Here is a 23,026-nt window from a genome sequence, read left to right as displayed (position 1 = left end):
CACTGTCTTCCTAGCCCTGTTACATTTTAGTGAAACATCAAGACTAAGGCAGAGACACAATCATACATTCTGCAGCTGTTGCAATAAAAGTAAGAAAATTGGTCATGTAAATTAATTTCTCCTGGAAGTTGGAGGTTGCATTACAGGGAATCGATAAATCAAAGAGAAAAGAGCTGATTGGATACTGGTGGCTGAGCACAGTAATTCTAACTACTTAGGAAGCTGAGAACTGAGGATGAAGGTTCAAAGCTAGCCCATGCAGAAATATCCATGAAACTCTTATCTCCCTTTAACCAACAAAAAGCAAGAAGTAGAGCAGTGGTTCAAGATATAGAACACTAGCCTTCAACAAATTGACTAAAAAACAAAACAACACACCTAGACCCTGACTTTAAGTCCCAGAGAAGACATCAAAAAGAAAAAAGAAAAGAAGGAAAAAAAGACAAATGAGCCAAAATGGGGGTCCCTATGAATACGGACTGAGGAAAGGAACACGATAGGCTGAAGGATCAAGGAGCATTCCCGTGCTTGGTGGGAGAGCAATTCATTCTGGAACTAAAGAACATCAGAGGAATTCTCCAACCACAAGGGCCCCAACTCTGCCCCCAACTCCGCCTCCAACTCCGCCCCTAAGCAATTCAGGATCATGCGCAGAGCACATGTGCCCTTGCAGTCAGGCATGCGTAACCCCAGGCAGGGATCCCCGGATGTTGGCTGGGCGTGGGGAGCTGCCGCGGCAGCAAGCAAGCAGCAAGAGACTCCCTGTGAGGCTCTGACTTGCGCCTCGTGAATTCCCACCAGAGCACAGCAGGAGCCGTCGCAGGTGCGGCCCAATGCTAAGATAAGGCTGTAATGAGGACGGAGGGGCCTCGGGGTGCGGAGGGGGTCTCAGGACACAGAGGGGGCCTCGGGGTCCAACATGGAGCAAGGCCGCAAATGAACATGGCGCCGGTGCCGCGTGTCGGGCCGCGGGTGTGGGGCTGGGAGGTTGTGGCCGCGCTACCTCCCGGGGCCGGGGCCCGGGCCCGGGGCCGCTTTGTGGCGGAGGCAGAGGCTTTGTGTGTGTGGGAAGACATGCCCAGACCGAATCTTCCTCAGGAAAACGTCCCCTGAAGAGTATGGCGAAGGTCTCCAGCGGCATAAATATGGCGGATCCACCCTCGCCTCTGAGGAGCCGCGGGGCGGCGGGGGGGAGGAGAAAGGTGGGGAAGCGGAGGCAGTGCGGGGGGGGGGGCCCCGGGGCAGATTGGGGGAAGCAGCCTTGTGGAAATGGGGAATGGGAAAAGACAACGTTCCATGAAGAAATACTGGCAAGTTCCCCAGGATAAAGATGGCGGATCTGCCCTCGCCTCTGAGGAGCCGCGGGGCGGCGGGGGGGGGGGGGGGGGAAGCGGAGGCAATGGGGTGGGGGGGAAGATTGGGGATTGACAGCCTTGCGGAAATGGGAAAAGAAAATGTTCTATGAAGAAATACTGGAGTTTGCCTGCAGAATAAATATGGCGGATCTGCCCTTGCCTCTGAGGCGCCGCGGGACGGCGGGGGGGGGGGGGGACAGGAGGGGGAAGCGGAGGCAGTGGGGTGGGGGGCCCAGATTGGGGGAAGCAGCTTTGTGGAAATGGGGAATGGGAAAAGACAACGTTCCATGAAGAAATACTGGCAAGTTCCGCAGGATAAATATGGCGGAACAGCCTCATCTTTGAGGGGTGTGTGGGAGGGACTAGGGGGAGCGCCGGCTGTGGAGGCAGCAGCAGTGGGGTGGGGTGGGATGGGGGGGGTCAGTGTCAGATGGAGGATGGTGCAGGGTGGCAATGGGGAATGGGAAAACAAAATGCCCCATGAAGAATTACTGACAAGTTCCGAGGGGATAAATATGGCAGATCAGACCTCATCTCTGAGCTGGGAAGGGGGGTAGTGAGAAGGGGGCGTGGCCACCGTGGAGGCACTAGTGGGATGGAATGGGGGCGTGGTCAGAGTCAGATGGGGTTGGTGCAGGACGGCAATAGGGAATGGGAAAGGAAAATGTCCCGTTAAGAAATACTGCAAAGTTTGCTGGCAAAATAAATATGGCCCAGGCCTCTGAGGTGCGGGGGGTGGGGGGCGGGGGGTGTCGTGGAAGCAGCAGCTGCAGAATCTAGGGAGTGGGGTGCCAGTTTGGGATGTTGAAGCAGGGCCGAAAGGGGAATGGGGAAAAGAAAATATCCCATGAAGAAATACTGCAAAGTTCGTCAGCGGCATAAATATAGTGCATAAATATGGTCGACACCTCTGAGGGTAGCAGATGGAGAGGGGGTGACAGTGGAAGAGATGGTGGCCACAGCCTGGGATGAGGTGCCAGAATGGGGGGGGGGGGTCGGCAGCAGGGCAGAAATGATAAATGGGTGTAAATATCTTATGAAAAAATACTGGCCAGTTTTCTGTCAACATAAATCTAGGGAATCTAATCAGTGCTCTTGAGGCATGGGGTGGGGGGGGTGGCGGCAGTGCAAGGAGGCAGGGCAAGAAAGGCTACTTCAGTTGTGGTAGTGGTGGCAGTGATTGTGGTGGCAGCAGCAGTAGTACTATGGACAGGCATGCCGGAGGGGGGGACAGCACCACGGTAGAAATGGTGAATGGGGAGAAATGTCCCATGAAGAAGTATTGGAAAGTAAGGGGATGGGGAAGAGGGGCTGGGGGAGGGAAAAAGGCAGGGGGAGAAGAATTGGAGGAGTGGCAGGTCTGGGAACATGGCAGTGGCTGGGGTGGAAGCAAGAGTGGCAGTTGCAGGTGAGGGATGGTTGCTGTAACAGGGCAAAAATGATGAACGGGCCAACATGTTCCATGAAGAAGTATTGGAAAGTTCATCAGCAGCATAAATATGGCAGATCCTGTCAGTGCCTCTGGGGTGCCATGCAGATGCATGGGTAGGGAGGGGGCAGGGGAAGGGAGAATGGTGTATTTTGCTTTTGTTTCTGGAATGGACAGAACTTAGTCTTATGTAGTCTGTTCTATAAGCCATTCAAGGAGTTTCTGGAGTTAACAATTGTCTAGGTGGGGTCTCTAACAACTTCCTAAGTCTCTGCACCTCAAGTCAGATAAATTTCAGTATCATTTACCTGTTCTCCATTTTGGATGTCCAGTGTATAAAGGGTCCAGACTTCTTTCTGGGCTGTCTCAGATATATGGTCAAGAATGTAATCTGAGGACTCACAAAATAGATGGCATAATGCACTTTATTGAACATTTTCCAGTGTGGGGACTTGAATGAAAGATAATGAGAATTAACAGCAAATCACAAAGAAGGATCTATAAAGACTCTACCAGCCAGGCACCAGAGGTTTATGCCTGTAATTAAAACTAATTAGGAGTCTGAGATCTGAGGATTGCAGTTCTAAGCCAGTCTGGACAAGAATCTCCATGAAATTCTTATCTCCAATTGACCACTAAAATTCCAGAACTGGAGTTCTCTGTGCTCAAGAGAATTACTTTGAGCAGGAATCCTCAAGGACAGCACCTATACCCTCAGTTCAGGCCACATGATTGGTATACACACACACACCAGCCAGTTCCATCTTATTAGCTCTTGGGGAAGCACAATGGACATGATGGCTATGACAGGCTATATATACATACATACATATATATATATATATATATATAATGTGTGTGTGTGTGTATATACATATGGATATATACACACATACATATATATGTATCTTCATTCCAAAATCTCAGAGTCATGAAGGGTATACTTTGCTTAACAAATTATTGAATTTAGAGATTATATTAAAACCTCCTGAAATCCTGAGGGAAAGTACCCAATAAAGAGTTCTTTCAAGACTCCGTTGTGTTTACTAGAAAAGCTATATTGTTCCAAAGGTGAAACTCTGTGCTGAAAGTTAAATCTTAGACCCTATGAAGCCTGAACGATGCATTAGACTATCCAAACTGCTCATTCTAGAATAAAGATCATAGTGGGACACTTCCCTGCCTCTTTGGTGACTCCAGGGAAACTTTTGTCCTAAGTATGCCTACAGATGAGGTAATATCATGTCATCTCTTCTCTTTTTTAGACCACTGTGGACTTTGGAGCTGGAACGTGAGGCCTTTTCATTCAAAGGTGGAATCTCAGTGCCAAGAGCATTCAGGGTAAGGAGTTAATTTAAAAGAAACACTTCTGAACTTAATTGATACCTTGTAGAGGTCTTGGGTCCTTTCTTCCCCTCCACCAAATAAAGAATTATGAGTCAGAAAAAGTGGTAGTAGGGGCAATGTTTATTCAGCGGTGGAGAAAGGCACCAGGGAAGTTGAGGAAATACTATTGGTTATCAATCCCCAGTATGTACTTGGAGTACCACCTTATTCCTTTGAGGTCTTGTCCACCAGTTTCCTTGGGGGTGGGGAGAGACAAGTTTCTGCTGATATTGGGCCCATGCCTTCTCAACCAACTCAATAACTTTGTTTCTTCTTATCTGGAGCCTTTTGAGCCTCTAGTGGGCCCTGAACTTGGGAATTCATTTGCAGTGCTCATAGGGTCTTGCTTTTATGTCCTTTGAGTGAGTTTCAACTGTTGTGGTATCTGGATGGGAAACTACACACTTCACCCCAAAGGGAAAGAAAGATTTGTTTCTATCAGGGCCATTATTTCCTTGTCATAGCATAATTAGGAAGAGGAAGGGAAATGGTCTCTATTGGGATAATAACTTTTATTCCAAGGGTATTCAGAAAGAGGAGGGGACATTATCTCCACCAAACTCCTGTCTCTAATTTACTTAGTTATTTCCTTTCTCCCTCTTCCTCACCTCCCCCTACTCCCTTGTTGGAACCTTAACAGTTATTATAGAAATAAGACATGAGGCCATGAATTATCTGGCTTCTTTGAGCTAAAATGGAGCATCACCATCAAGCAGTCAACCCCCCCTCCAGAAAGGTGGAATGTTCAGTCCAGCGGTCTCTGTGGACCTTCTGGGGGGGAGGCATTTCCACAACTACCTGGAGCTTAAAAGCCTTTAGGCATGAGAAAACAACTTAGTAGGTTGAATTCATGGGCTAAATAGCAACAGAATTATTAGAGAAGTATCATTCCAGAAAGAGGTCCTAGGAAAGTAGCAACTAAAAGAGCCTAGACCAGATATCTCCCCATGAAAGTTACCCTTGGGTAGTCAGTCTTTTATTGTGAGTTTTTGTAGATTCCCTCAGCAGAACATGATCCCATCCCATCAGCTGTTTGCATATTGAAAGTTTGTTTTTTTTTGTTTTTTTTTTTGTAAAATCATCACTGATACTGATTTGTCCCAAAAGATCGATTCAGGGTTTGACCTATGGTATCTAAGTCATGTGATATCTCTGGGGACAAATTTTGTAGACTAGATTAAAAGAAATATCTTTTCCTATTTTTGACTTTATGCTTGATGTAATTTTAAGGCCTACCAGTGGGGGTATATGTTTAATAGCCTCTTACTTTTTTTCCTTTTTTTTTATTGTGAAAATACTGTACAGAGGGGTTACAATTACATGGGCAAGACAATGGGTACAATTCTTATCAAGCATTGTAGCCTCCTCCTTTGTTTCCCCTTCCCATCCCTTCCCATCCTCCCCCCAACCCCCCACCCAATCCTCCTCCCCCCCCCACCAAAGTTGTAAAGTTCGTTTTCAACATAACAATTTGTACATCTCATTGTTTTAATGGGTCCACCTGTATCCCTATTTAAACGATTTGTTTTCCCCCTTCCCCTCCACAAATTATACCGACATCAAATACAGTGAGCAGGGTTATATCATGGGGGAGGGACATACAAAACAACAAAGAAATAATCTTATAAATGTGTTAGAAACAATCGTATGAAAGAAAAAAAACATTTGAATACATATATTAGGGTTCATTTCCCTAACATCAACTTATCTGACCTTTTCTGCTTAACTCAGACATATACTAGATATTGCAAATAAGGGAAACCATGGGACCTATGTTTCTTTGGGCCTGATTTACTTAGCTGGATATGCTCATACGTGAGAAGGAACATTTGTCTTTTTCTGAAGCTATAGAAATAGGCAAGGGTGTTACTTCCAATTAGAGGGTAGATAGGTATGGGCATCAGGTAGCTATGTTTATGAAATATCTTTTTGATGTTAGCTTTAGTTTCTTTTGAAATGGCAAGCACCAGTGACTCCATTTAGAAGTTGCCACCATCCATTCTTTTTCAACTATCTCTGTATGGTCCACCGTCCCAGTAGGGCTCTCCTTGTTGCTGGGATGTTCCATTTAGGTTTTTTTCCTTATTACTGGGATGAGATGTGTCAGCTGGTCTGGTCCCATGTGTCAGGGAGTGATTGATGGGTCAGGTAGGGGTTTGGGCTAATATACCCTTTCCTGCAAATTTTAAGCAACAAAGAGGTCAATAGAAATAGTTCTCAACAAGGCTGAACTAGAACCCATTATGTTGGAAACAGTGTCTGCCAAACGAGACAACTATCTATGGTTATAAGGAAAGTGTTTGAGGTTAGAGTGAACCAGGAGACTGAAGATAGAAGCTATCTTTACAAAAGTCAGGTTTTATTAGAAAAAAACCCGAGAAGGCCTCTCAGTATCCTGGCCATGGTTGGAGAGGGAAAGAGGGACAGGTAGTAAGGAGACAGAGGCAGAGAATCATGCAGACCAAAAGTTTTTAAGGGGATGAACAGAGGGAAGGAGCAAGGCTATTGGAGGAAGTAGGGGCTGTTATTGCTTGGCACTTCCTGGGAGTTGTTTCCTGGGAGTTAGTTACTGCATACTGAAATTTAGGTCACTTTGTGTTGAAGAAAGTCCCCATAAGGCCTCATCAGGCCTAGGATGGTGAGGCCTAATGGCAGAAGTTGTTAACTTGTTTCCATCACTCCAAACTCCTTTCATTACAGGGAAATGGGACAGAGTTGATCATGGGGCTATTTCCTGCTCGGAATGGCCTGAAGGGAGATGGTCCATGGAGTCTCAGTGACTGTAACAGGAGTACTATCTTAAGGTTTTCACAGGTGATTGCTCTTGAAGTGGTCATGATGTGGTTCTGCAAAAAATTCTGGAAAAGGTTGATTAAACAGTGTATTAATATTAAAACCATGAAGACAATGGTTAAAGGAACAGTGAAGGGGACTCAACATAGATAGTGGAATGTAAAGAGGCCTGTGCCCTATTGGGGTGTAAGCTAAAAGGCAGTTTTAAGGTATCCAGGAAGCTAGACTGATTGGGGTTTTGTCAGGTCACCTTTTCCACCATGGCATGTTGAAGGACAATTTATGATATGGTTTGACAAAGTAAGCAAGCAGCCACCGAGGTCTGAGGAAACAGAACACTAGTTTATACTCCCCCACATGATGTTTTGTAAAGAAACTGCTCAAAAAAATGTCTTCTAAATAGAACTTTAGCTAATAGATCTGTAGAGTTAACTTTCTTCCCTTTTTTGTTTATTTAGATAGGTCTTAAAGGTGACTAAAGCATTTTAATGAGATCTGACATATTTAGTAACGTAGATAAAGATCAAATATACAGTTTTACATACTAGACTTAGTAATTATTTTATACTTTTGATTTCAAAAATAAGTGTACCACTCTCACTGAGCTTGTCTGCTCAAGGCTAATGCTTTACATGAGCCACAGCTCCACTCCATTTTTAGTGATTAATTGGAGGTAAGAATCTCACAGACTTTTTTTGCTAGATCTGGCTTTGAACTGCAGTGCAGAGATTTCAGTCTCCTGAGTAATTAGGATTACAGGCATCAACAACTAGTGTCTGGCTCACTTTAGAATGTTTTACTTTTCCTAGGTCGATAATTATTAAATACATTTTTAGGAAAAACAGTTAGATCAAACCAATGTTTTAAACGTGAACTACTAATTTTTAGGTGTTTAAGGTTAAGTTAGACTGTTACATTGTTATGGGAAGGAGTATATGAAAGAGTGGATCCAAGAGATGCAGTGCAGTGGGAGAGTTTTTAGGGGAATCTTTTTGGTTCCCTTCATTCTGATGATGAAAAAGGAGGCCTTCTGAAGAGGTCCAGCAAACTCAGTCAGAACAGATGAGGAAAGGTACTGTCTTCCCTAATACCCTTCCAGTGATCCTTGGATGGACTCAACTGTGAACTGGGCTTCAACATTGGCCAAAAGGAAAAATGGCCAGAAAACTGCTGTCTTTTGTGGGGAATATAGCAATTGTTAAATGGACAAGGGGGTCTGCCCCCCTTGGGGGAATTCCATTTCCAATATCTTCATTTTTCACAGAGGTGCCAAGGTTTGCAAATCACCACAGTGAAAGCAGGTCCAGTGGGCTGTCTTGGCTGAGTCCATAAAGGGGCTGTGGACTGCTGTTGATGCAAATGATCAGCATGTTGCTTGGCTGAGCACCTCCTCATTTCCGATAAAGGTTGAACTGAGACTATAATAAATAACCTCCCAAATCAAGTCATAAGCCTGGGACAGGTGGGAAAATTACTTACTGAATTTAATGGGGTTGTATGAGAATAAGCCCAATTTTTCTATTTGTGTGATAACTGGGAGTGAAAAGGAACATGCAGTCTACAGGATCTTCCACTCCCTCCACTTCCCACAAAAGGAGTACAGGAATAGCATTTGGTGTTTGAGGAGCGGACAGAAGAAGCAAATGATTATTGGGGACATGGGAAAGAGGGGGCTGAAACTAATTGTTTAGGTCTGGGAGAGGGGACAGATTATCCAGATAGGTAAGCAGTCAGTAAGGGGTCTGAATTAAAAGAGGAGAAGGCAAGACCAGTGAGGGAAGGGCTAGATCTAAGATACAGGAAAGCTTGCTTAAGGATAAAGGTTGAATATATCAAGGTCCAGAAGGTTTGGAAAATAGAAAGTGAAAAGGAAATAAAGATGCTTTGTTTTGAAGCTGAGCCCATTGTATGAGACCAGAAGAGGCAGAGTCCAAGGAACACTTCCTAGAGGGTCCTTAAAGAAGAAGGCCTGAAGCCAAAGAGAGCCTAAGGCAAATGCACAGAGTCCTTCAATGGTAGGAAATAAAAGGGAAGTATTGAAAAAGGTAGGAGTACTTCTAATGGTGCGGAGATAGGGCAGAAACCTAGAGCCCTGGTGAGGGAGAGATAACAGGAAGGGGGGGGTAAAGAACAAGACTGGAGTCTTTCAGATGGAGAGAGAATAAGGGCGGATAGTGAGGCAAGTAGTAGGGTCTACAATCCCAAAGCACCCATATATAGGTCATAAGCCAACAGAGGGTGACAAAAGAAAGAGAAAAGGAGATGACAACAAGGGTTCTACAATCCCAAAGCACTTTGGAATGTAGGGAAAGGTTCAGTCTTAGCACAGGGTTTCTGTCTGCTGATTGCCATTAATGGAAAAATTATTAGTGTCTAGGGTTGGATGCGAGGGTTGGAAATTCAGCAAATGGTCCCTATCAGAGGTCACAAGAGAAAGGGAGTGCAGAGGAAAAGAGAGGGAGAGAGGGAGAAAGAGAAAGTGAGATCAAATGATAAGGATGCAGCATCTTCTCTTTTTTAAAATTCCACCAGGGTTTTTCCACCCTAAAATGTAAGGAAAATGTTTAAGTTTAGAATAAACAAGGAGAAAAGTGACCTTTAGAAAAGGCAAGTTTTATTAGAGAACTTCTCAGTGTCCTGGCCATGGTCTGAAGAGGGCAAGAGAGCAGAAATCCTGCAGACCAAGGGGTTTTAAGGGGATGAACTGAGGGTAAGGGAGAGACTATTGAAGGAAGCCAGGGCTGTTGCTGATTGATTCATTAGTCAGTTACAGGAGACTGCCTCATTTATTATCTGAGGTACTGAACCAGCCTCTACTTATTGGGCTTTTTTGGTACCCCAAGATTAGGGGTATTATAAGGGCTAGAACATTCAATGAGTCCTTGATGTCTTAGTCCCCTATATGACAGAAATGATTTGTCTAGGACCTCATTTCAGGGTGAGGGTACTAAGGGTACTGCCCTTGTGTGGGAAATGGGAAGGGTCCTAGAGGCATATTATAAGCATGTTTTCTCCTGCAGGCCGTCCCAAAGTGTTCCACCATCAGTCCATACTGAAGAGTCTATCCTGGATTCTAGGGGGAAGACTATGGTACTCTGGTGGGGGCGGGGGACAAAAGCAACTTAACCTATAGTTGGGCTAGAGATTCCAGTGAGATTTTGGAAAAATGGTTGATAGAAGTGGAACTCTCACCAGGAGCAGGCCAAGAGTTGTGTGAACTAATGCTCTTGGGGCTGACCTGATATACCCAAACAGTAACCTTATCAGGGGAACTGGGTCCAGAAAAAAATGACACTGCATCCTTTAAGGCCATATTGTCTCCCTACCCATTTTCCTCCCTTCTGATAGAGCAAGGACCACAGGGTCATGGAGCAATGGGGCCTTCCATTGGTTTTCTTTACCAATGAGGCAGGGTCCCTGATGTTGTTTGTGCTTCCAGGAGTATTCCCTTTTATATTGGCCTCCTGTCCATAAATGAAACATGCCCTTGAATTAGGGCAGGTAACCTTTTGGATTACCTGCATGGACAGAATAAGAACATTTTGCCACTTAACCCTTCTTCAAATCCTTTTCCAGTCCAAGGACCTGCTGCCCTGGGTTGCCAGTTTTTTACTAATTTTCTATGAATAGTAGGCTGGCCAAATGAGGTAAACATTTATCTTTGCTAGGCTCTCTGGATCATACGTGTAATTTTAGCTATTCAGGAGTCTGAAATCTGAGGATTATGGTTCGGAGCCAGCCATGGCAGGAAAGTACATGTGACCCTTATCATCCATTAACCATTGGAAAGCCAGAAGTGAAGCTGTAGCTCAAGTACTAGAGTCCTAGCCTAAAGCAAAAAAAGAAAACCCGCTCCCGTACAGTACTCAGGCCCTTAGTTCCAGCCCTAGAATGAGCACAAAAGCATTTTTCTTTTTTTGTTCTTATTTTTAATTTAATTTTATTGTCAAGGTGATGTAGAGAGGGCTTACAGTTACATATGTCAAGTAGTGAGCACATTGTTACCCCCTTCCTTTGTTTTTCTCCCACTTTCCTTCCCCTCAGTGCTCTCCCCCCAAGTTGTGAAGTTCATTTCCAACATGTTACCTTGTGAGTATTGCTGTTGCATTGCTTCTCCTTGTCCTTTGTCTCACCATTTTGTTCCCTTTCCAATCCCTAATTCAGATAAGTATATATACAGTACACAGGAATCTTCTCTGTATATGTCCCTGGTTGCACATTGATATATTTTTGATAGTATTTTTAAGTCTTTGTGGAAAGGATACTGTGGCCTAAATATCTCCTTGATGGATAGCCAATATTTGGAAGTAATTGTGTGATTTTACTTTGACTCTAGTTAGCCTATTGAACATGGCATATCTGAAATGCCTTCTCTCCCAAATTGTGGCAACTAGTTGCAGGATCCAATTTGCATTCATTTTTAGGTATGGCCTGGTCTCATGAAGTAATCTCACTCTTCTTCTGACTTTTCCTTTTCATGGAAGTGTAGTAGTGGTTTTCTCTTCCTACAACCTGTTCTAAGACCTTCCCTTTCTTCAGAAAAGTCAGAGACTGATCTAACAGTAACGTGACATCTTTCCAGGCTAGATAATATTCTGGGGTTAGTTGTTGGAAAACCTGAACATAATGGTCATTATTACAAGAGGTTCCTAAATCCTTTTAACCTTGTTCACTTCACTCAGAGAGAAGGGGCCATGAAGAAGTTGGAGTCTGAAATCTCCTTGAGACATCACTCATATTGGGAACATTCCTGAGTAGGGTCTCCTCCCAGATTGCTTTCCTTTTCTAGGGATGGATGAGAAGGAGCATAAAGATCGAAGCTCAAGGGATTTGCTTATGATGGAAACAATTCCTCCAACTCAGAAGGAAGAGTCCAGAGGAGCTTCAGGTTTTATGTAGTCAGAGGCCTTTGGACCCAGGGAGGGAACCATGGGGGGAGCATAATGTCACACAGGCCTGTGCGTCTAACCTGTATTCTCCATCCAGTCAGGATGATCTTTTAGGTAGAAAAAGACCCGGATATAGGCCACTTCTGTCCATTTTTACTTCCTCTTACAAAAATGTTCCTGTTGAAATATACTGTTATAATTGATGCTCCCACCCTTAAGCTCACTTTCCCCTTGTAGAACAATATGAGGGACTTTAATCTTAAACTTGGAGGGTCTAAGTCCCTCCAGTGTTTCAACCAACAGGTGAAGGGAGATTCTTTAGCACCTTAGAGGAACTCATGACCATCTATAGATAAAAAATAAAGGCAACTCACAAGTCAAGGCCCACTTCTAAGACATCTCTGAGTGTGTACAAACTTCCCTTATGTGGGAATACCCTTCCCACAACTATCTCCAACATTTCTGTGGCCAGGAGGCAGTGGACTAAGAAGGAAAAACTGGTTTTGGGCTGCATGGACTCAAATGACTCTCTCTTCTAGACTTTTCTCATTGCATTATACCCCAAATTATTTTTGCTTTTTCAAATTACCAGAAGCAGTGAGTTCATATCCATTGGGAGAAAGGGCAGGAGAGCAGTAACTAGGGCCAGGACAGCTAATGAGGAATCACTGCTCAGACTCTCAAACCACCATCCAGCATACAAGATTATTGTATTTCCATGAAGTCAAATCCCTTTTATTTATATTTATTTTTATTGTTGCTTTTCCATGGACTTGAAACTCAGAGCCTGGATGCTGTTCCTGAGCTTCTTTTGTTCAAAGCTACTACCCTACCACTTGAGCCACAATGCTATTTCAAGCCTGTTCTGAGTAGTTTATTGGGGAAAAGAGTCTCAGGGACTTTATTGCCCAGCCTAGCTTTGAACCATGATCCTCAGATCTCAGCCTCCTGGGTAGCTAGGATTATAGATAGGAACCATGGGTGCCCAACTTCAAATCCACTTTAAAAGGTAGCAGCAGCTTGATTGTACTGAGTGAACTAATTGTGTTTTACCAATAGGTGATCTTTCTCTGTGGTCATCATATGTCCTCCTGAGATATATTTCTTAGCTTGTGTGAAGTACCAAATTGTGGAGATGTGACTGAGGAGTGCCTCCAATTCAGTGCTTACATTCTTTTCCAGAGGGTCAAACTAGTCAATAGAAAACTTACAGAATTGGCAGGAACATTTCTTCTTCATTTTGAGCCATGGGGGACTAGTGGTTGTGAGAGTAGAAAGTCCCTACAGAAAATAAATCATTGTATTTCTGTCTGAGATTATGAAGATTTATAAGATTATAAGAACAAAAATACTACTTTCCTCAGAAAGAAAAGAGTTAGCTGCCACAGACCTCACTGTGAATCTGTGTTTTGATCCCTGGTGATGTTCCTATTGAGACATGAGGCATTGTATATCCTCATTCAGGTCTTGGGGACTGAGAAAGTAGGTTAACAGGAGGTCTATGAGGCCTTATAACACACTTTTGAAAAGCATGGATAAGGATTCTATCAGAACCACTGCAATTGAATTGACCACCCTTCAATAATCTCATATCTTCCCTTCCTCCCTTAGGCAAGTCTACATTTCTTGTCTGCCTTTCCTCACTGCTGCCAACCTAAGAGTCATCATGCCCCACGATAAGGAGCAGCAACAGTGTTCCCATGACAAAGGCCCTCAGCAGGGCCATGAGCCCCAGGGCCAAGTGGCTGCCCAGGTCTCCCAGGCTGTGGAGGAAACACTGTCCTCCCTCAATCCTGTGGTGACAAGCAGTATGCAGGTGGTTCCTGTTGTTGAGGCCCCCGATAATCCTGGGGGTCCTCATAGCGCTAGCTCCTCTTCCACTGGCATTCATGGTGCCTGTGGAGGTGAATGTGATGAGAGCTCCAGTAGTGAAGAAGATGAGTCTACCCCATATACCATAGAGGCTCTCCTGGATAAGAAAGTGTCTTTCTTGATGAATCTCATGCTCCTCCATTATCGACGGAAAGAGCCATTAAGTAAGGAAGATATGATGAACTTTGTCATCAGAGAGTATGAGATCCTGTATTCTGCAATCTTCAAGAAAGCCTGTCTGCGCCTTGAAGTTATCTTTGGCCTGGAAGTGAAGGAAGTGGATGCCACCAACCACTGCTTTGGCATCTTCATCAAAGAAGGCTTCACCTATGATGGGATGCAGTGTGGAGAAGTGGGCATTCCCAAGACCGGCCTCCTGATATTTCTTCTGGGTGTGATCTTCATGAAGGGCCACCGTGCCACTGAAGAGCACATCTGGGAAGCTATGAAGGAGATGGAGATCTGTTGTTGCAAGAAGCACTTCATCTTTGGCAATCCTAAGCAGCTCTTCACTGATGAATTTGTGAAGGAAGGGTACCTGGAGTACCAGAAGGGGCCTGATAGTCATCCTGAGAAGTTTGAGTTCCTGTGGGGTCCAAGAGCCTATGCTGAAACCACCAAGATGAAAGTCCTCGAGTTTATGGCCAAGGTTCGTGGGACTGATCCCACTGATTTCCCATCTCTCTATGAAGAAGCTCAGCTTGAGGAGCAAGAAAGAGCCCTCTCCCAAGCATCAGGCCATGGTGGTTATGGTTCTGCATCTACTGAATGCTAGAATGCCAGCAAATTCATACTAAGTGAGAGGTAGTTTCTTTAAGTAGTTGCTTCATGATAGATATTAATGTTGAAAGAATGTAGGCCTTAGCAGAACATACCATACATTTGTTTCTTTTTTTCTTGTTACTAGCGATGATTGGTTTTATAGCTTTAATTTCTTCTGACATGTAATACTGTTGGTTAGGTGAAGTAATGCAAATTCTCTTTTCTTTGTGAAACAAATTGTAAAGAATTCATTTTTTTGTTTGAGCTAGAGTAAAATAATATTTCTATAGCTATTTCTTTGGAAATTGGAAGGAATTCAGCTTTAAGAACTTCAATGTCAATAGAAATAGAAAATTATGTATAGAAATATTCAGTTATTTGCTTGTTATTTATTTTAGTGTTTTTCTGTAAAAATGTGTAAATTATAAGTGGCTTTCATAGTTCAGTTTAGGACACATGAAATATAACTCTTTGTAAATTTGATCAAATGCAGCAAGTTCTCTTATATGTATATGAAGTCAAAGGTGGATTTTTCATTTATGGCCTGAGAATAATTATTAGTTTTAAAAAGTATAGGTGTTAGTTGTCTTTTAAAAAAAGCAATGTATCATCTATCCATTAATATTTTGTTTCTGTAAGTTATAAATATATTATTGTTTTCTCTTTTTTCTATACATTTGTGATTCTTGCTAAAATCTATTTAGGAGAGGAATTGTTCAACTATTACAGTTGTGATGAAAATTTTCTTAAGATGATACAGTGACAGCACAAATTTACAAAGAGAAAAACCAAAGCCGTGGACAACTTGTGAAAAAAAGTGCCAAGAGTATTGTTGTTTCCCAATGTATTACGTTTTTTGAAGACTGTATTTTTCATTTGTTGCTCAATTTTTAGAAATTTAATAAACTTTAAAATATCAATGTTTGGGCAATATTATTTACACAATATAATTCTTGAATAATAAATTTTTATTTTATAAAAATTTGGAAAATTCTATCAATATGATAATGTGGTATAAGATAACCAATTTGTTAAGCTCTCAACTTCACAATATTTATGGCCACAACATAGAGTAGTAAACTTTAATAATGTTTTTCCCTTACATTTTTAAATATATATCTATGGGCAAGTTTATTTCATTTATAATTTGTAAGAGAAATACAGTTCAAGAAATTTATCTCAGGCTTACCATTTATTTTATTTCCCTTCTGTACTGGAGCATCTGGTCATTTTGTATAATTTTAATGGTAAAATAAGATTGAACACTTGTTTTTTGTTGTTGTTGTTGTTTTTTGTCAGTTGTGGGGCCTGAACTCTGGGCCTGGGCACTGTCCCTCAGCTCTTCGGTTCAAGGTTAACGCTCTACCACTTGAGCCAAAGCACCACTTCCAGCTTTTTTCTGCTTATGTGGTGCTGAGGAATCGAACCCAGGGCCTCATGCATGCAAGGCAAGCACTCTACAATTGAGCCACCTTCCCAGCCTGAGCACTTGTTTTCATAAATATAATTTTTCCAAGTAATCTTAAAATATTGGTTTTTGAGGATATTCTAATATATATTGGAATAGAGATAGAATTTCCTAAATGATAATTTTAGCCAAAGTAAATTCCCAGATGCTGTTAAATGTTGAATGTGGCATGGCAATCTGTAATTCCTCAATGAACATTAATTTTCAGTTAAGTATTGGTTTGGGAAAAGTGGAGTAGGATCTTCAGGGACAATAGTTGAACATGAAGCATGTCAGAATTAAGACTCAAAATTCTAGAGTGAAAATTCTTCCTAGTTAGTTGGGGTATGCTTTAAATAGAAGGAAATATACAGTAAGGAAGGAATAGAAATTTTTATATTCACACTATGTGATTAAAGGTAATCCACAGACTTTATGCTGCATAATATTCTCTAGAAGATTTTTTAGGTATAACATCATACTTTATTGAATCAGTGCTTGTTCTAGGTGAGGAAGCCAGAAACTACACTTTTAAGGGGTCTTTTGTGTGTGCTGGTACTGAGGCTTGAACTCGGCCCAGACACTTCCCCTGAGCTTTTGTTCTCAAGGCTAGCACTCTACTATTTCAACTACGGCTCCATTTTCAGGGTTTAGGTGATTAATTGGAGATAAGATTATCAGGGGTTTCCTGCCCAGATTGGCTTCAAACTTTGATCCTCAGATCTTAGCCTCCTGGGTATCTAGAGTTACAGGAATGAGCCATTGGTTCCTGGCTCTTTTAAGGGATATTTTAAAATAACTAATTTTCCTTGTAGTTTGAATCAAATTCTCTTAAGACATCCTTACACCTGTAATGGAGACAAAGTAAATGAAGATGTTGATTCTTTGGGTGGAAGTATGGAGTTGGTCCTCGTAAAATATTCTAAGAAGTGCCAGGTACAATTGTTCATGTGTTTGATCCTAACTATGCAGGAGGAGGTTGATGTCTTCAGGTTCCAGTTTCAAAGCTAGGGCAGGCAGCAGAAAAGTTCTTGAGAGTCTATCTCTAATAATGAGTAGTGGTAGAAAAATCAGCCATGGGCTATTAAGGTGAGCATGCTAAAGGCCTGGAGATCGAGCTATGGTAATTTCCATGGAAATCTGGCTTCCTCAGAAACTCCACTAGGAAAAGAGAAAAGTTGTCAACTAAAAATTGTTCATTGGATATATCTGCTGTACAATATAAGAGAGAGGGAAAACATCCATGTACATTTCTTCTCTCATAAACTCAGGGGAAGACTACATTGATGGGTTAACTTGTAATTAGCCCTTGCCACTTAAAATGTGTGTAGAAATAATGATTATCATTACAGGCCAAGATATTTGAAAGCCATTATGCTACCATTATGTTTTCATCATCAAACATAAAGTCATATTAACCTACAAGTAAAGATAGAAGCAACCTGGAATCTTGGGTCATCTTGTAGCAAAAATTTACTTCCAAATCATATCAGATTTGACTAAAATATGGAGGAGACCTGGGCACTGATGGCTCACACCTGTAATCCTTGCTACTCTGAGGATCACAGTTCAAAAACAGCCCATGCAGGAAAATCCCTAAAATTCTTATCTCTAACCACCAGAAAATGTGAAATGGAGCTGTGGTTCAAAGTGGCGTAGCACTAACCTGTAGCAAAATAGCTCAGATACAGTGCCGAGGCCCTGAATTCAAGTTCCAACACTAACGTGTGTGTGTGTATACACACATATATGATAAAATCTTTTGTTACATTAAACCATTCAGATTTCAAGTACCCTTTTGTATCAGCTAGATGAAACTTTATCTTAAGTATATACACAAACACACAAAGAGTTGTAATTTATGTTAATCTGATTAATATGATTTATGAATCTGCATTTCTTCATATATTTTTTTCTCTGCATTAAATAGTCGATATATCCATTCTTGTTTTTATAATAGGCAGTAAATCATACCAATAAAAGGTGCTGGGGAGGAAGAAAAACCTTGTTAACCAACAAACACAAAACAAAGCTGCAGCAAAAACACAGCAAGAAGAAAATGACCTACCTTAGTAGGGAAGAGAACTGACTGAATATGAATGGAGGAAAACTGAGGAAACACTTGAACTAAAGAATCTCTTAAGTATTCTGCTAATTCACATTTATTCTATAGAGATAATATGGATGACAGACATAGGGAGATTATTTCAGATAAAAACAATTTTTTAATTACTGTGAAACTTGATTCTTAGATTTACTTTTAAACCATTCAGAGAAAAAGAAATTAAATTTTAACTGAGAAATGTGGTCCTGCTGGGCCTTATATAGTGGCTCAGTCTATAAGTATGAAGCAAAGGATTAGTCTCGATGATGGGAAAGGAGTTCATTGAATATAAATTTAGAGTAAACAATACGCTTGAGTTTGATGGCATTAAACATCTTTTGAACTTCATTTTAATAAACTTACACTAGTAAAAGTAGCAGTGCCAAACTTTAAAAACATCTATTCAAAAATATATATTAAGATGACAATAAAATATTTGAGGAAATAGGAAAAAACAGTTAAAACAGTTATCTCAAAGGCAAAAACAGTTATTTTAGTTATTTCAAGGGCAAATATATTGAACATCTGAGAAAACGCAACAGAAAACTAGATATATTTTTGCTTTCAGTAAGTTGATCTTTAAGTCAACTGGATTGAATAAGGACATGTGTTATGATTTCATTTTATCAAGCACTTTCCCATTAGATTCCAGTACCTGTTGATATGATGTACTCCTAGGGAAGACTCTGATCATATACTTCCTAACTCCTTTCTTTTTTACTGAAAATTTTACTTTTTGGAGTTTTCAATTCCCTATTATCTGTTTTTACATCACAGAAAACACAGAATTTCCTCATCTTAAACTAATCTTGTTTATTTAAACATGGTAGCATCCTAAGTAATAATCTTCAAAATTTTGAACCACAAGGTTTTATTAACTATTAATTGGTAATTTATTATTCACAATTGGGTTTTTAGACTTCTGTATAGAAATGCAGTAGATTTATATGTAGTCATAATTTATATTTCATACTATATAATTTATATTTCATACTATGTCTTTCAATTTAGACATTAAAATGTATGAACAAAGTAATAATGCAAAAGGATAAAGTAATGAAGAAGACTCATAAAATATTTATGAAATGTGTATAATATAGGCACTAATTTGTATGTAAATGTTACATCTAATTTCACAAAGATGTGTTTTAATAATAATCAGTTGTGAAAATGCTATTTAGAATGGCTCAATTATGTGCCCATGTCTATAAAACAGAAGTCACATGTTGCACTTTTAATAATCATCTCTATTAATTTCATCTTGAACATTCACCTGATGTGTTCTTGATCAAAATTTATCTAGCATTTACTTAAAATGCAAATAGAGGGAAGGGGGTGACATTATGAGGGAAGGGGCGATATTGTCCAAAAAGAAATGAACCCATGATCTGACTTATGCAACTGAAAATAAAAATGAAAAAAGAAAATAATAATAATCATTTTTACACTTTGATTCTTACATTTGAGGTGATGCTAAAAGCTTGATCAAATGTCTTACACTTATAAATTTTGGAGACATTCTAATAGACAAAGAATGGACAAAAGTGCATTTTCTCTGTTTATATATAGGAAGAAGAGGCAATTTCATTTAACTCCCTTTCTGAAATGAGAAAAAGAAATTTTTACTCCATGGAAACTGAGATGGAAAAAAAATCCTGTGTTCGATTCTAGCATTTTGAAGTACTAATATGCCTTTCTAAAATACCCAGACAAGTCCTTTAGAAAAGGTAATATAGCATGAAAATGTGATTTGATTTATAGTCTTGTTATTATATTTATAAGTTAAATATTTATAAAATGCTATTGTATACCCAAGGTTCTTTGTTTATTGACCATATTTTAAAGTATTTTTTGACCACTTCAACAAACCACTTTTTAGGCTTTTTGTTAAGATCTTGAATGGTTTTCCTTCAGAACTAACAAAGGGTTAAAATGCATGAATCATGTACCCAGCCCTCACAGGGTTCTCACTGAATTATCACCTTCAGCCCCTTTGAGCTAGTTGTGCCCTAACTGGTCATGATTAGCTCAGTTGCTATTCCACCTGCATTCTTCAGACAACTGACCTACACGACATTAAATATGTAGTCATACAAAATGAAAAGTACGTGACAGAAACAGAGAACAAAAATATTGCTTGGAAGGGAATCATAAATCATTTTAGCCTTCTTGGTGATAATTTCTTAGAAGATGTGGGATAATCAAAATGAGGCAGATATATAATATTCTTAAGTAGAAAATATGTTGTATTTAAATCATTATAATTTGTAGTGTGATCTTTGTCAATACATTCTCTCATGATGATATAAAGGCAAAATATGGCCTTATAGACAGTTTTGGATAAATTATAAAGTAATTGTAATTTCATAGGACAGAGTTTCTACATTATAGCATTAAAATAATTAAATTTATAATACAAATTACATAAAAATAATTTATAGCAAAAATAGAAAACTATAAAGATGAAATATTCTGAGACATGAAATTACTTAAAGTATTAAAAGAGGATAAAATAAAGCAATTTCAGAAGAAACTAAGTGAGAATAAAGATATAGATGATAAATAGATGTTAGATAGGTAGGTAGGTAGGTAGATAGATAGATAGATAGATAGATAGATAGATAGATAGATAGATAGATAGATAGATAGATAGATAGATAGATAGATAGATAGATAGATAGATAGATAGATAGATAGAATATTCTGCTAGGTGCCCTGTGGCTCAGGCTTGTAATCACTGCTACTGAAGTGATTTGAGTCTGATAATTGTAATTCAAAGTCAGCTAGGGAAAAAAGTCTGAGATATTCTATCTCCAAATAACCAGGGGAAAAAAAGCTGAACAGCGGGTATAAGTCAAGTAATTGAGCTCCAGCCACAGCAGAAAAATCAAGCAAGAGCAAGAGGACTTGAATTCAAATCCCAGTATCTGCACAGAAAAAGGAAATTTAAAAGCAAAGAAAAAAAGAGGAAAGGAAAGGAAATAAAATATAAAAAGCAAATACCTAGGAATGAGAGAAGTCTTCTTCACTTGCTTTTCTAGACTATCTTAATCCTTGGTAGTCATATAAATAACTTAAAATATCCAAGTCATGAAAGAAATCAACAAGCAGTTATATAGATCTTTACCTTTTACATTCTGAGGGAGTGAAAAATGTTACGAGAAAAGAACAGGCAAAACAGCATAAGGAGTATATTCTAAAAAGCGATTTAAAAATGTTCATGCTCTGATTAAAGTGGATATTCTAAGATCCTAATACAAAGAGTGATCCAAATTTGAAATATTTTTCTTCTTGTTTCACAGGAGTAGTCTGCTACTAAGTTATTGGCATGAATCATAACATGGCAATTATCCAAGTTTCAGAAAAAAACCATTGTGCAAATAAATGTGATATGCCATTATAGTTGAGCTATCCCTTTCATACTGCCTTGCTGCTGTAGCATTTTACATTTTACAAAAACATGCAAAATAAAATACTTCACAAATGCAACATAAAATGTTGAAATTAATTAATTCACTACTTATGCTTCTGCATAAGGATATGCAAAATGAGAATGACCAATACCATAAAACAGCTGAATCAGCTAATTACATAATTAAAAATGAGAAAGAAAAAAATCTATCTTGATAGAAAACCTAATCCAAAGAACAGACAAAAATTCTCAGCAATAATTTGAGCTGCTTAACTACTTACTTAGAAGGAACATTCAAGAAAATGATAGCTAAAGTTTGAAATGTTTAAAGTGAAAACAAGAAGTTAAAAATAATGTGGAGTGAAGAAAACAACATGACTAAAATGTATCATTGAAGAGTCAATAAATTATTAAAAAATCTTGAGATGTGTGCACTATGTCATTGAAAGTGGTAGGAAAAGTGAACCCCACTACACTGAGGGTAGAATTATAAACTAGTACAGTAAGAAGACACTATGGAACATCCTTGAAAGACTAAATGTAGAACTAATCTGCAATCCAGAGATGCCACTCTTAGGCAATTATCCAATGATTAGAAGTCAAGATATGGTAAAGACACTTGCACACCATGTTCACTTCAGCAATGACTATGCCCTACAATGGATAGATCTAGAAAAATATAGATAATGTATATATAATATATACAAGATCAAGAAAATTATATGTGAAATATATGATACAATTCTACTCATCCATCAGAAAGAATAAAATTGTGTCATTTGGAGGGAAATTGATATACATGGAAATTTATTTTAAGGGAAGTAAGTCAGGCTGAGACAGACAAAGGGTACATTTTTATATATAGATGTTAGATCTAAATTATAATATTAGAAAACATACACAAGGACATAGGCATATATGCATAATCATATTGTCTAAAGAATTGGATATCCAACGAAGAATTGAAGTGGTGTAACCTTTTGAACAGAAAGCATCCAGTTTCAATTATCTCACTATATTAAAAATGATACTATTTTCAATCCCACACTCTGTCTATGGGGAGTTAATATGGAACTTGTAATTTCCATCAAATTTAATGTTGGCCACTTTATCTTAGTAAATGGTGATGAAGCTGTTTTTATAATAATCAGAAGTCTTATCTATCTTAAAAAATATTAGTAGTAATGTAGTTATTTATTATACATTATAATGATTCAAGCATAGTTCAACTAGAATCCTCCTTATAATCTAGTTCTCCTTATATTCTGCACCCATACATATATAGTATATATATATATATGTACATATATATGTACATATATATATATGAAAAAGAATAAGTCAAGAAGTTGATCTCTTTTTACGTCCTTCATTTTCTATGGCTTATGGTTATTGCCTCGTTCATCAAGGCATATTACTCTGCCTTGGGTCCACTGGAGACAGTTGGCCTTTATATTCACATTCACTTTGTCTCTTCAGCATATCTTTGAATTTAGTACTGAGATTCACACTAATCACACTATCCATCTATTGAATGACATTCACAATCCTGACATAAAACAGTATAAACATAATGT

The 23,026-nt window shown here is 39.6% G+C and overlaps 1 protein-coding gene and 1 long non-coding RNA gene across 2 annotated transcripts; both read left to right on the top strand.

Annotated features, from left to right (window-relative positions):
• Positions 1-751: 751 nt before the first annotated feature.
• On the top strand, positions 752-13,577 carry LOC138839670 (uncharacterized). Its single transcript, XR_011376009.1, has 3 exons — positions 752-823; positions 4,050-4,125; positions 13,464-13,577. It is a non-coding gene; the product is annotated as an uncharacterized lncRNA (long non-coding RNA).
• An 85-nt stretch (positions 13,578-13,662) lies between these two features.
• Positions 13,663-14,499, top strand: LOC138839918 (melanoma-associated antigen B16-like). Its single transcript, XM_070039392.1, has one exon. The coding sequence runs from the start codon at positions 13,663-13,665 to the stop codon at positions 14,497-14,499; it is 837 nt and encodes a 278-aa protein (XP_069895493.1).
• The last annotated feature ends 8,527 nt before the right edge of the window (positions 14,500-23,026 follow it).

Source organism: Dipodomys merriami, unplaced genomic scaffold, assembly GCF_024711535.1.
Source record: "Dipodomys merriami isolate MVZ:Mamm:240054 unplaced genomic scaffold, mDipMer1.0.p SCAF_3, whole genome shotgun sequence".
In the NCBI taxonomy this organism is placed as follows: Eukaryota; Metazoa; Chordata; class Mammalia; order Rodentia; family Heteromyidae; genus Dipodomys; species Dipodomys merriami.
This window is presented reverse-complemented; position numbering and strand designations above follow the sequence as displayed.

Excerpts from the sequence above, each read along its gene's own strand:
- LOC138839918 (XM_070039392.1), top strand. The coding sequence starts at position 13,663 with ATGCAGGTGGTTCCTGTTGTTGAGGCCCCCGATAATCCTGGGGGTCCT.